Genomic DNA, 14426 nt, shown 5'->3' with positions numbered 1-14426 from the left:
TGACGGTTAGCCGAGCCCGGCTGGGCGCTGGTCACCGGGGCCGGGAGCAGTGGGGTGGGAACGCGGAGTCCAGGCAGAATAGGGTTGGAAGGAGAACGAACGGGATAGGAATTGGGAACGGGAGCCGTTTCTTACCGGAAGTCTCATTGTGCCCGAAGGCCCTCCCAGCGAAATTGCTTCCTACACGTTCACCCCCATCGCCCCGGCTTCCCGCCGACCTGCGAGCCCTTAGCGGCGAGCCGCGGGCTCCCCACGCCGCCGCCTCCCCGTCAGCGTGGCCCGCGTTCGCCCTGCGCTCCGCCGTGTGGGATCGGCGCTGAATTACTGTATCGAATAAATGCGTCTCCCCTCCAACACGGGAGGGTTCCGTGCTTTGGAGTCCTATTGTTTTACTTACACATTTTAATACTAGAATACCATATATCTTTACTACTTTTAAGGCTAACCCTTAGGGATTTATCCAGTAGCCTGCACAATTTGTGCCTCCCTTGTATTTTTAAAAAAATATATGTTTTTTGATTTCAGAGAGGAAGGGAGAGGGAGAGATAGAAACATCAATGATGAGAGAGAATCATTGGTTGGCAGCCTCCTGCACAACCCCCACTGGGGATGGAGCCCACAACCCCAGGCTTGTGCCCCGGAGTAATTGAGCCCAGGAGCCTTGAGTCTACAGGCCAAAGCTCTATCCACTGACCAAACTGGCTAGGGCTCCCTTGTATTTTTTAAAAGAATCCAATGATTGGTGAGGATTTACACTTAACAGGACACAATATCAGCTATTTGGTTTTCCTATGTGCTTTCTAGTGAATTCCATGAGTGTCAGTCAACAAAATATCTTTCTTGGATGGAGGCTTTTTTACACAAAGTAATGTTTGCACAAAGAAGTGTGTTGTCTACTTTGACTCTCAAATTATTTTTTAATATTTATTTATTTTTTATTGTTTAAAGTATTACATACAGTAGTACATATATCTCCTTTTTCCCCCCCCATTGACCTTCCCCCCAGCCTCTCCTACCCCCTGTGGCATGCCCTCATCCCACCCCGCAGTGTCTTGTGTCCATTGGTTGTGCTTATATGCATGCATACAAGTCCTTCGGTTGATCTCTTTCCCCCCTTTGACTCTCAAATTTTATGTTCATGGCAATTTGTGGAAGCTTTGTTTTGGAACTTTAGCTGTTAATATTGGGTTTTGTCAGTGAGTGGTCAAGGCAGAATTTTAATATGCACAGAAAATTGATTGTAATTAAATGACAGTACCTTTTAGGGAGAACATTTGAACATCTAAATGGCCTCAAGAGAAGGGTAAATCTTCATAGGGTATTAATGAGACATGGAAGTTTCCTTAAAATTCAAGTTAAATAATGCATTTTCAACATAAAATCATAAATGCTCTTTATTATATTTTGGATATTCGAGAAACAGCTTGTCACTTGGTAAATTTGTTTTTAATATATCTACTCAAAATTTTCTTAAAGGAAGTTAGGAATACTATAATAAAGTATTATAGACAACTTTTAGTAAACTTTCCAATAGGATGCTGTTTAACATTTTCTTGGTCTGTTCTGAAGCTGACATTCTGGAGGAATGGTAGGGCTGCATTTCCCTCTCTTTTGGAAGCCTTATGCTTACAAATAAGCCAATTTATCTACATGGGAAAATATTTTCCCTTCCTATCTTTAAAGCTAATAATCTTTCCTTCTTTAGTGTGTTAGTGCTGTGCAATAGAACTTTCTGCAATGATGGAAATGCCATGTTTCTGTGCTGTCTAACAGTGGCCACTCTCTGTGATTGTTGAGTAATTAAAATGTGGCTATTGTGGCTGAGGAATTGAATTTTACATTTTATTTATTCTTGAATAGTGGCTACTACATTGGACAGCACAGCTCATTGCTTTTCTTTCCTTAAAAAAAGTCTAGGAGATTATGAAATGGGGAACTAGGAGAGACTGCTATTACCTTGTTCCTTTGGGATGTGCCCCTCCAAGCCTGTCACCTTAAATTTTTGTGTAAGAATGTTAAAAATTTGTCAGTTGGAAATTAGAATTTGGTTTACAAAATTTGACTTCATGGATAACTTTACTATTTAATCTGAGCTCTGTGATTAATAGGGAAGTTTTAAAGCTTGAAATATTTCTGAGCTATTATGTATTTATTTCTACTTAGGAAAATCATAGAATGTATGTCTGATTTGAATGTAAGTAATGGTATAGTGGCTATAGTGTGGATGTAGGGATGGTGTAGTGGCTCTAAAATACTGCTGGTTTTATCTGGTTTGTGTTTTTACAAATACTGTTGTGGGTTTTTTTGTTTTTTTTTTGTAAATATGTTTTTATTGACTTTTTTTTTTTTTTTTTAAAGAGAGGAAGGGAGAGAGAGATTGAAACATCTTAAAGAGAAACCTAGATCAGCTGTTTCCTGCACACTCCCAACTGGGGATTGAGCCCCCAGCCTTGGCATGTGCCCTGACCTGGAATCCAACAGTAACCTCCTGGTTCATAAGTCGATGCTCACTGAGCGCTGGCTGGCCTATGTTTGTTAATCTTTATCCGAGAATATTTTTTCCACTGACCCCCTCCCTCCCAACCCCCCAAGGTGGAAGGAAAGTGGTGGCAGAGAGAGAAAGAGAGAAACATGGATGTGAGACACATCCATTGGTTGCCTCTTGCACACGATCAAACTGGGGCCTCGGATTAAACCCCACCCTTTTGGCTTGAGGATGTTCACTAACCACTGAACTACACATGCCCGGGCAGCAATTAATTTTTAAAATGCAAATACATTTTCTTAGACTGGAAGTTGTAGTTTTGCAGTTAATTGATGAGATCAGACATTTTTTAAAAAGGAATCTCTTTAAAAAGTTAATTTTAGAGCGAGAAAGAGAGAAACAGTGATGTGAGAGAGAAACATCTGCTGCTCTCCTGTACTTGCCCCGACGAAGGATTGAATCCTAATCTGCCACCCTTTGGTATACTAGCTGATGCTCCAACCAGGCCACACCGCCCAGGGTGAGAGAACATTTTTGAGATGGTATAGCATCAGCATTACTAGTATATAATGGTAGGGAAAAGAATTAAAAAAAAATTTTATTCCTTGATTTGAGAGAGATAAACATCGGTTTGATGTTCTGCTTACTTATGCATTCATTGGTTGCTTCTTGGGTGTGCCCTGACCAGAGAGCCACTTATCAGGACGATGCTCTAACCGAGTGAGCTACCTGGCTAGGGCAGGGGAAAGAAATTTTTTTTTTTAATTGCAGTTTTAATTTTAATGTTTTTTTAAATACATTTTTATTGATTTCAGAGAGGAAGGGAGGAGAGAGAGATACAAACATCAGTGATGAGAGAAACATTGATTGGCTGTCTCCTGCATGCCCCACACTGGTTGATGACCCTGACAGGGAAATCTGTGACCTCCTGGTTCATAGGTTGATGTTCAACCACTGATCTACCGTGGCTGGGCAAAGAGAAGGAATTTAAGTCGCACTTCCTTGTAAGATCCTAGTCCATAGTGTGAGCCCCTGGTACATTAGAGATGAAATAGACTGTATTTTGGATACATTTTGTGGAATTTTGGACCCAAAAGCTTAGGTTTTTACTGGTTACTGCAAATTTAGATTGGATAAATTAACTCAAAAGTTGTAGTGCATTTTAAAGCTAGTTTAATGTAGTTAAAGTTCTTTATTTCACCTGAACTCGGTATTGGCTTCTTTTTTTTTTTTTAATCCCAGCCCCTACTTTTAGCTTTAGTAAACCAGATTTCTGAAGCAATATTTCACAAAAGTGGGGTCCATGTCCAACAACTTCCATTCTCTCCGTACATCAATGTTTCTCTCTCTCTCATCCTTCCTCCTCCTCAGTATAAGACGAAGGCCACTTATTTTCCCCTACCACTCATGCTTGCAATGCTGATCTTATACCATCTCAAAAATTATCTCACCTCAACAGTCAGTTAACTGGGAATTTGTTAGAAATAGAAATGCAAATTCTAGGGCTCCTAAGTCAGAAATTTTGGGTTTGGGGTCCAACAATCTTGGGTGGTGGTCTTTTTTTTAAACAATATGTTTTTTTTTTGTTTGTTTGTTTGTTTTTGAGAGAGAGAGAAAGGGAGAGGGAGAGAGAGAAACATCCATCAGCTGCCTCCTGCACTGCCCCTACTGGGGATTGAACCCAGGCATATGCCCTGACCAGGAATTGAACCAGGGAATGGGACTATACCCAACTAACTGAGCCACACCAGCCCAGGGCATCTTTTTTTTTTTTTTTTTACTTAAAAAAAAAAAAATCCTCACCAGAGGGATATGTTTATTCATTTTAGATGACGGCTGGGAGGTGGGGGAGGCGGGGAGAGGCAGAGAGAAGATTGAGGAAGGAGAAAAGGGGAAGGAACATTGATTGGTTGCTTCTTGTACACACCTCAACCGAGACAGAATTAGGAACCTAGGTATGTGCCCTGAATGGGAATCGAATCTGCAAACTTTTGGTGTATGGGATGACACTCTAACCAACTGAGCAACACCAGCCAGGGCTTGGGTGTTATTCTGATGCTAAAGTTTGAGAACCATTGTTCTAATTAAATAATTAGAAATTAACTGTATTTACTTATATTTAATTATGGAGGACTAAACCCTCTTTCCTCATGCTTTTTATTTTTTAAATATATTTTATTGATTCTTCACAGAGAGGAAGTGAGAGGGATAGAGAGAGAGCCAGAAACATGGATGAGAGAGAAACATCAATCAGCCGCCTCCCGCACACCCCCCACTGGGGACGCGCCCGCAACCAAGGCACATGCCCCCGACCGGAATCGAACCTGGGACCCTTCAGTCCGCAGGCCGACGCTCTATCCACTGAGCCAAACCGGCCTCGGCTCCTCATGCTTTTTATTTTATTTTTAAAATATATCTATTGATTTCAGAGAGGAAGGAAGAGGGAAAGAGAGAGAGAGAGAGACATCAATGATGAGAGAAAATCATTGATTCACTACCTTCTACACACCCCACACTGGGAATTGAACTCACAACCAGGGCATATGGCCTGACTAGGAATCAAACTGTGACCTCCTGGTTCATAGGTTGATGCTCTACCACTGAGCCACTGAAGCTGGGCTAATGTATGCTTCTTATAGAATGTTCAAATATTAATTAGACAATGCAAAAGGTACTTAGTGGGCCTGTTCAGCGTAATTTCAAGTCATCTTTTATTTCAGGGAAGTTCTCTTAATTATAATTTTACACTAGTGAAAGATCTTCCCCTAGTACACTTACTAAACATGATCACTTAACTTTTGTATATTTTTCCATAAAAATCAAACTAGACTATACATTGTATTGTGCTTTGAGTTTTCATTATATCTTTGACATCTTTTTGTGTCATTAGATTATTATTATTTTTTAATCCTCACCTGAGGACATGCTTAGAGAGAGGAGGAGGAAGGATAAGAGAGAGAGAAACATTGATGTAAGAGAGAAACATTGAGCCATTGCCTTTCATACGTGTCCCAAATGGGGATTGAACCTGCAACCCAGGTATGTGCCCTGCTGGGCAATCAACCAGCAACCTTTCAGTGCACTGGACCTGCTTAACCAACTGAGTGACTCAGGCCAGGCTAGATTCTTTTTAATGACAATATTTCACAGTATGAACGTATACTGTAAGTTATTTAATCAACTTTCTATTGACTAGACTTGAAGGCTATTTCCATTTTGCATCAGTGGGTTTCCTTATACTTATTAACTTAGTATTCTTCCAGTGGGGTATTTTAACCACTAATAATGAGAGAAAAGATCATGTGGTTTGGAAACGATTCTCTAGTAATCATTAGATTCTAGTTCAAGCAGTCTCTATTTTAGGTCGTCACTTAGTTTCTTGTTATTTTTATTTTACTTTTTTGTATTCCTTTCAGTTAAGAACCTGTAGTTTTACCTTTTGTGCAGACTGATGTAGGGACACAAGCTGGAAGGTAGGATTTGTATTGGTGGATATTGTGAATTGTGCATAGATTCAAATTAGCATTTGCAGTGTGTGATCTTGGGCAGGTAAATTCAACATCTTTAGACCTGTTTCCATATATGTGAAGTGGGGATAGTAACAGAACCTACTTCATAAGACTTGGCAAGGATAATGTTATAATGAATGGCTGGAATATAATAACTACTTGGTAAAAGTTTCTGATGCTGGAAGTTAAAAGAAATCTCTGGTTTCATTGAAAATATGTATTTTTAATTGATTACTAATACTTCAGTACACATTTAGAGAAGTGGTTCTCAAATAGGGTAGTTTTGTTTTCCAGGGGACATTTGACAGTGTCTGGAGACATTCTTGTTTGTCAAAACTGCGGGTTGGTTCTACTGACATAAACATCCTACAATGCAGTGGACAGCGACCCGCCCCCCAAGAAAGATCTTGCCCATGTCAATGGTGCTGACGTTAAAAAACTCTGAAGTAGTCTAGCTGGTTTGGCTCAGTGGATAGAGCATCGGCCTGTGGACTGGAGGGTCCCAGGTTCGATTCCGGTCAAGGGCATGTACCTTGGTTGCGGGCACATCCCCAGTGGGGAGGTGTGCAGGAGGCAGCTGATCGATGTTTGTAACTCTCTGTCCCTCTCCCTTCCTCTCTGTAAAAAATCAATAAAATATATTAAAAAACAAACAAACAACAAAACTCTGAAGTAGCTCTGGCCAGTGTGGGTCAGTGGATAGAGTGTTCGTGGGCTGTGGACTGAAGGGTCCCAGGTTCAATTCCAATCAAGGGCACGCACCTGGGTTGCAGGCTCAATCCCTGGCTCTGGTCAGGGTGTGTGCGGGAGTCAACCAATGGATGTGTCTTTCTCACATCAATGTTTCTCTCTGTCTCTTCCCTCTCCCTCCCACTCTCCTTAGAAAATCAATGAAAAAATATCATTGGGTGAGTATAATTAGTAACAATAACAAAAAAGTTATTATTTTGAGGCAGGAAGTAAAGAAATCATTGGTTTCATTTCAGATCTATATTTTTAATTGGTTACAAATATTTCAACACACATTTAGAGCAGTGGTTCTCAATGGGGTAGTTTTGCTTCCCAAAAGCCATTTGACAGTGTCTAGAAGCATTTTGTTTGTTAAAACTGCACGTTGGTTCTACTGACTTAAACATCCTATAATGCATGGGACAGCCCCTACCCCCAGCAAGAATTATATTTCCCATAATGTCAGTGGTCTGAGGTTAAAAAACCCTGATGTAACCCTCGCCAGTGTGGTTCAGTTGGTTGAGCATTGTCCCATGCACCAAGAGGTAGCTGGTTCTATTCCTGGTCAAGGCACGTGCATGGGTTGCAGGCTTGATCCCCAGTAGTGGGTGTACAGGAAGCAGCCTGTCATTTCTCTCTCTCTCTCTTCCCCCCTCTCTCTAAAATCAATAAAAATATACTTAAAACAAAACACACAAATAAACCCTGATGTGGAGCTATTTAAAATCATGAACAACATAAACTTTAAAAAAGAGTGATGGAATTGGAAATTCTGACTGCATAAACATTTTCCTTGGGCCAAGAAGTATAAAAAATTGAACTCATTGCCAACAGTGAAGAATTACTTGATTTAATAAGAATAGAGATTCCTCGCTTCCCTTAAAAAAGAAAAACACCCACGCTAAGCCATGGCTGGTGGTCTCAGTGGTTAGAGCTTTGGCTTGAACACTGAAGGGTCTTGGGATCAGTTATTAGTCAAGTGCATGAACCTGGGTTGCAGATTCGATCCCCAGCTCTAGTCAGGGTGCTTGCGAGAGGCGCCCAATTGATGTGTCTCTCTCACATCCATGTTTCTCCCTCCATGTCTAAAAATCAATGGGAAAAATATTTTCAGGGAATGATTAACAACAACAAAAGAAAGATGATGTGAAATTTATCTGACTGGATCTGAAGAGGTGATTCTCTCTAGAAACAAAACTCTTTAATTTTACAAAGGCCTCACCATGTTCTCTTAGCCTCCTGCCCCCAAACATCTATATATATAAAAGCCAAGCGACCGGAACGGCGGAACAAGAACGACTGGTCGCTATGACATGCACTGCGGCGGCCAACCAAGCTTGATGGGGGCCCTGATCAGCCCCCCCAACTGCCCACTGCCCCTCTACCCTGGCTGGCCCATCCCCAATCAGCCCCCTCTACCCCGATTGGGGGCAGGGCTAGCTGGCCAACCTTCCGCGTCCCCTCCCCGCCACTGCTTGGCCCTGATCAGCCCCCATTGGGGTACTGGCCAGCTGGACCCCACCCTTGCATGCATTCATGCACCAGGCCTCTAGTCCTATATAATAAAGAGGTAATATGCAAATCAACCCTCAGGCCCTCACAAGATGGCTGCCTACGACCAGGCCGGCAGGGGGGGTTAGTGAGGGACGACCAAACGACTGAACAGCAGGCTGTGTGGGGTGACCAGGCCGGCAGGGGCGTTAGTGGGCCTAAACTGGCAGTTGGACATCCCCCGAGGGGTCCCGGGTTGGAGAGGGTGCAGGGCCTCTAGTTTTATTATAAAATATTTGAGACAGAAATGAATATGCATACACCCATCACCTAGATTCCACAGTTAAATGATTTGGTATATGTTATTTTATGTTAAATATTTTTACTGATTCATAGATAGGGAGGGGAAGAGAGAGAATCATCTACAGGATAGACACATCAATCTGCTGCCTCTTGCATGCCCTTTACTGGGGATTGAGCCCTTAACCTGGGCATGTGCCCTGTCTGGGAATCGAACCTGGGACCTCTTGGTCCATGGGACGATGCTCCAAATCAACTGAGCCACACTAGTTGGGCTGTATATGTTATTTCACATACCTGGTTCATGTCTCTTTATTCATTAGTCCATGACTCTGAAATGCTAAAGTCCAGTATTTTTAAAAAAAATACATCTTTATTGATTTCAGAGAGGAAGAGGGAGAGAGAGATAGAAACATCAATGATGAGAGAGTGTCATTGATCGGCTGCCTCCTGCATGCCTCACATTGGGGATCTAGCTGCAACCTGTACATGTGCCCTGACCACATATGCCCTGACCGGGAATTGAACTAGTTCATAGGTAGACACTCAACCACTGAACCGCTGTGGCTGGCCAGTATTATTTTTTAAGGTATTTGAAATCTACATATAGTAAAATGCACAACTTGTAAGTGTATGATTTGGTGTTTTTTTTTTTTAACTCTTTGCACTCGCTTGCTTTTTTCTCGATTCCTTTATTCTACTTGGGATTTAATTTTTTAAATACCCCAGATTTTACAAAGCATGGCAGTAGAATAAAAAACTGGAGTTTCTTTTCATACAAACTTATTTATTTGGATTTTTTTTCTTTTTTTTCAAATATATTTTATTGACTTTTTACAGAGAGGAAGAGAGAGGGATAGAGAGCCAGAAACATCGATGAGAGAGAAACATCGACCAGCTGCCTCCTGCACACCCCCCACCGGGGATGTGCCCGCAACCAAGGCACATGCCCTTGACCGGAATTGAACCCGGGACCCTTCAGTCCGCAGGCCGACGCTCAATCCACTGAGCCAAACCGGTTTCGGCTATTTGGATTTTTTTATATTTTAAAATATTGATACATTCAAAGAGTAATTTTAATCTCTATAATTTTTCATGGTGTGATATTTTTTGAAAGACTCACCCACATGAAGACCTGGTTTACATTCACATGTTTCGCAAATATACATCGTCTCTTTTCTTCCTCCTTTGATTTTTCTTTTAGAACAAACAACACAATCCATCTCAACGTTGTTCTAAGTTAGTGGATAATAATCTACCCCTGGAAGTTAGTGTACCATCTCTGAATTCTCCAACAAGATCATGTACTAGTTTCCTAATAAATTTCACATGCGTTATCGGTTTTTCATTTTTTCTTTTTTGGCATTCTTTGTACAATATATAGGAATTTACAACACTGACCTCAAGCCCCCAGAAAAACAATTTACGCCACCATTTTAGAGTCTTCCTCATAAAACAGTATGTGCCTGTGTAGTGATCAGCTATATCAACACCCCCCATAAACTCTGTATAGTTGGTCACGACCTTGGGTTTGAGAACTATTTCCTTCCCACCACCACGCACTCTCCTTTCCACAGACTCAGTCTCTGAAGTGTCCCATGTACTGAGCATTGTGACTATCCTCTTGTCTTTCCAAGCAAGAAGCATTACATTTCCATCCCTGAAAGCCACTATCTCTCCTTTCATTAGCTTTGGATGTTTGATAACAGGAGGATTATCTTTCCTATTGGGCATTATTGTCCCTGTCAAGTGTGTTTTTTCCTTGAACAATTCCTTTGCAAGAGTGACACTAGTGTAATACCTGTCAGTGAAGAAATGATAACCTTGAGAACCAGGTACTGAGTTCTTCAATCTTTCATGAAGCTCTAAAACTATTCTGCTAGTAAAAGGGAGATCAGGTCTCACCAATGTTTCAGATGTTATTCCTCCATAATAAGGGACAAATGAATGTACGTAACCACATTTTGAATCTGAGAGGACATATAAACGAATACCCCATTTTGTTGGCTTTTTAGGATTATATGTGATGAAGTGTATCTTTCCCTTGAAACCAACAACAGCCTCATCAACAGCAATCTCTCTTCCAGGACAGAATCTCTCCCTAAATTTCATTTCAAGGTGTGACAAGAAGCAGTTTACCTTCTCGGTTCTTGTTCTCAAATCTTTACTTGACTTTTGGTCGTTTTTCAAGTGTAACATCCAAAATATTTGCAAGAACCTTTCTCTTTTGAAAACAGATAGAAAAAATGGTATATGAGACTCAAAATCCATGGACCAATAACTCTGCAAGTTGGGGTGAATCAATACACCCATATTTAGTATTATACCAAGAAAAGCCTTCATTTCCTCTATCGTCACATCTTTCCAATTATTCCAAGTGGATCGCTGGGATAGTTCTTTCTGGCTAATTTTATGCCTAGCATACTCATTTGTCTCATCTGTTATATTTTTTATCAACGTCTCAGTAAAAAACAACTGAAAAAAGTCTATTGGTGTGGCACATCCAGAAGGAACTTGAGGTCCAACATGTAACTGACCAGTGGAGAAAGGGATTCTGCTAGGCTCTTTGTCATTCACAGATGTAGATGTCCACTTTCCTTTTTCCTGTTTTCCCCTAGAAACGTAACTTTCACTGGGTCTTGTACCCGATTTCTCAATGATATCACCTGTATCTCCATCACTCTCACTCGAATAAACAATTGTGTGTCTTCGTTTTGCCTTTATGAATTCAATGTCACTGTCACTGTCAGTACTTTCAGCCAGATCTTTGGGCAAAGCAAGGGACTTTTTCCTTTCTGTAGTTCCACTAGGACCAGCGATTTGTTCATCATCTCCACTCGCATCCTCGGAGAACTCACTTTCGTCACTATTACATTTTTCACTTTTTTCTTTGTTTTCGAAGTAAAATTCATCATCGCTGCTTTCTATGTCTTTGGAAAACTTATCCATCCTGAGGAGGGGAAATTCACTCAGAACATGCGACTGCTAGGGGGCAAACCAATCATCCAACTAAACCTTGTGTCATGACAACATCTGTGATATGCTAATAGAAACCTAAACAAACCTAGGAGACGAAAAGATAAGGAAGGTTCTTTACCAAGGGAAGATGATGCAAGCTCAAAAAGGCATGACGCAACGACTCATGCCTTGGACCCTCCTACTCAAGATTGCTGCCTATGCAAAAGATAAGCTAAGGTGGTGGCATCAGTTGAGACTGCATTTACATTTTACTTGTCTTTTCATGCTAATGAAAACAAGAAAAGATTGGAAAAATAGACAAAAATTCCCCCCCACTCCCCCCCCCCCCCCCCCCCCGCGGTGAAACTACGTGTTGAGTGTGGCTCAACATACGAGCTGCTATCGATGCTAACCGTGTTGAGTCACACTCGACATCCGAGTGCAAAACGTTAAATCCTTATCTGAGGATATTTTTCCATTTTTAGAGAGTGGAAGAGAGGGAAAGATAGAAATGTCGATGTGAGAGAAACACATCATTTGGTTGACTCTTGCAATGGAGTTACATACTCTCGACCGGAATTGAACTTGGAACCCTTCAGTCTGCCCTGACGCTCTATCCACTGAGCCAAACGGGCTAGGGTTGATTTGGTGATTTTAGGTAATTACATTCATCTGTTTAATTCAAACTTCTATCAAGATATAGAACATTATCGCCATCCTTGACATTTCCTTGTGTCCCTTCCTATTCGCAATTATACCTGACAGCATTTAAATTCAAGACTCCATTCCTAAAATGTACTTCACAGCTTATCACAGATTATATGATATATTAAACACATAGTAACTATCCCTAGTTAGTTACTCAAATATTTGCTAGTACTACTATTAAGTGTAAAAAACAAAGTGTCCATTTTGAATATCTGTAAAAAGTTTGGATTCATTTGTCTTTGTAATATTAGCTCTGTAGATAGATTTTTGCATAAGTGTAGTACTTGGAAGCTGTTGTTAACATTTTACTGGTTGAATAAAGAGCTCTTGTGACCTTCAGACTTTTTTCATAAGGTAGTATATTTGTATTCTTACAAATGCATATATGAAGCCTCTTTTACATCTCTCTGGAGAGTTCTCACAACACAAAGAAAAAGAACATACTTGCATTAGTAAGTTTACCAGTTTGTTGTTTATTGTTTTGTATGCCTACATTCTATACCTTCTTTTCAAGAAGTATCATCTTTTGTGATTTCTAGTTTATAAGTGCATGTGCACTTTTCTATGAAATGGAGAGAACTCTTATAAACCATGAATGTGTGTGTGTGTGTGTGTGTGTGTGTGTGCTTCTTTTCAATATAATGCTGAGAAATGTGTAGCCCATGAAAGTATTTCTGCAGAAGTGATTAACAATATCTGTTAGTTTTCACAGATAATCTATAATAATAAAAGCTTAATTTGCTAATTAGACCGGACAGCTGAACGACCTTCCGGACGTCATTCTGGATGTCCTTCCGGACGAAGCTGCGGTGGCGAGGGCCGAGGCAGCGGGGGCCAAGGCAGAGGTTGTTAGGGGCTATCAGGCAGGCAGGCGAGCAGTTGGGGGTGATCAGGCAGGCAGGCAGAGGGGTTATGTAGAGTATTTCTTTTAACATATATAGGAGATTTTAAAATATATTGCTTGGAATATTAGTAGTGTGTAATTTTTTATGAGCAGATAACCTTTAAGTGATGGCTTTTAATAGGACATTGGGCTTGGGATTTTCTAGAACATTTAAAATTACTTACTTTATATGTATTTTTATTGATTTCAGAGAGGAAACGAGAGAGAGGGAGATAGTAACATCAATGATGAAAATCATTGATCGACTCCCTCCTGCATGCCCCCTACAGGTGATCGAGCCAGCAACCTGGGCATGTGCCCTGAATGGGAATTGAAATGTGACCTCTTGGTTCTTAGGTCTGACACTCAGTGGTGGGGCTAAAATTAATTAACTTTTAAAATTAACTTTAATTATTTTTGTGCTACCAAAATTGAAAGAGACAGAAACAAAGTGGTTCTATCAGTCATTTCCTAAAGCTACCCAGCGAGTCTCCCTAGAAACCACTATTTTAATTTTTTTGTGTTGATATCATTAAAAAGTGATTTTTTCCTCCTAAAAAGGAATCCAGAACACTGGCTGAAATTGCAAAAGCAGAGCTGGATGGCACCATTTTGAAGAGCAGACCTCTCCGAATTCGTTTTGCTACACATGGAGCAGCCCTGACTGTCAAGAACCTTTCTCCAGTTGTTTCCAATGAGCTTCTAGAGCAAGCATTTTCCCAGTTTGGTCCAGTAGAGAAAGCGGTTGTGGTTGTGGATGATCGCGGTAGAGCTACTGGAAAAGGTTTTGTAGAATTTGCAGCGAAACCTCCTGCACGAAAGGCTCTGGAAAGATGTGGTGATGGGGCATTCTTGCTGACAACGTAAGTTTTAAATATCTTGTTATTTCCTAGGCAGTTATAAATATATGGGTTTCTCTCTGTTTTGGATTTCTGTGTTTCCTTGTAGTTCATACTGTCTTGGCATATGGTCAGTAGGTACTGAGTAAAGACTCAGTGAAGATTAATAAGGAATTTTTGTGTACCTCTAGGAATTGGGGTCATACTTTCATCTAATTTAAGTATATGGATTCGTACTTGAATCTTAAGAACGTTTCAGATTATGATTTTCATTTAACTTTCTGAACATCTATTATATGCAAAGCAAAATTTTATAGAGGAGATAATTTGGGTTAAGTTTCAAACCAATAAAATAGAGTAGATATGGTGATAAAGCAAGTCACATGAATTTTTTGGTTTCCCAGTGCATGTAAAAGTTATGTTTATACTATATTGTAGTCTATTAAGTGTGCAATAGCATTATGTCTAAAGTTCATACTTTAATTTAAAAATACTTTATTGCTTAGAAAAAGCGAATCCTATTG

General features: G+C 40.5%; 1 protein-coding gene across 2 annotated transcripts in view; it reads left to right on the top strand.

Moving 5' to 3' along the window:
* The window catches only part of PSPC1 (paraspeckle component 1), a 124906-nt gene that overhangs the window by 599 nt on the left and 109881 nt on the right, over positions 1 to 14426 (top strand). For both annotated transcript variants that reach the window (XM_054718721.1, XM_054718720.1), the window contains exon 2: positions 13625 to 13926. In XM_054718721.1, the coding sequence (XP_054574696.1) occupies positions 13625 to 13926 (302 nt within the window). The remainder of the gene's footprint in view (positions 1 to 13624; positions 13927 to 14426) is intronic.

Source organism: Eptesicus fuscus, chromosome 7, assembly GCF_027574615.1.
Source record: "Eptesicus fuscus isolate TK198812 chromosome 7, DD_ASM_mEF_20220401, whole genome shotgun sequence".
NCBI classification, from domain to species: Eukaryota; Metazoa; Chordata; class Mammalia; order Chiroptera; family Vespertilionidae; genus Eptesicus; species Eptesicus fuscus.
Note: the sequence above shows the minus strand (reverse complement) of the source record. Positions and strands in the feature narration are given on the sequence as shown.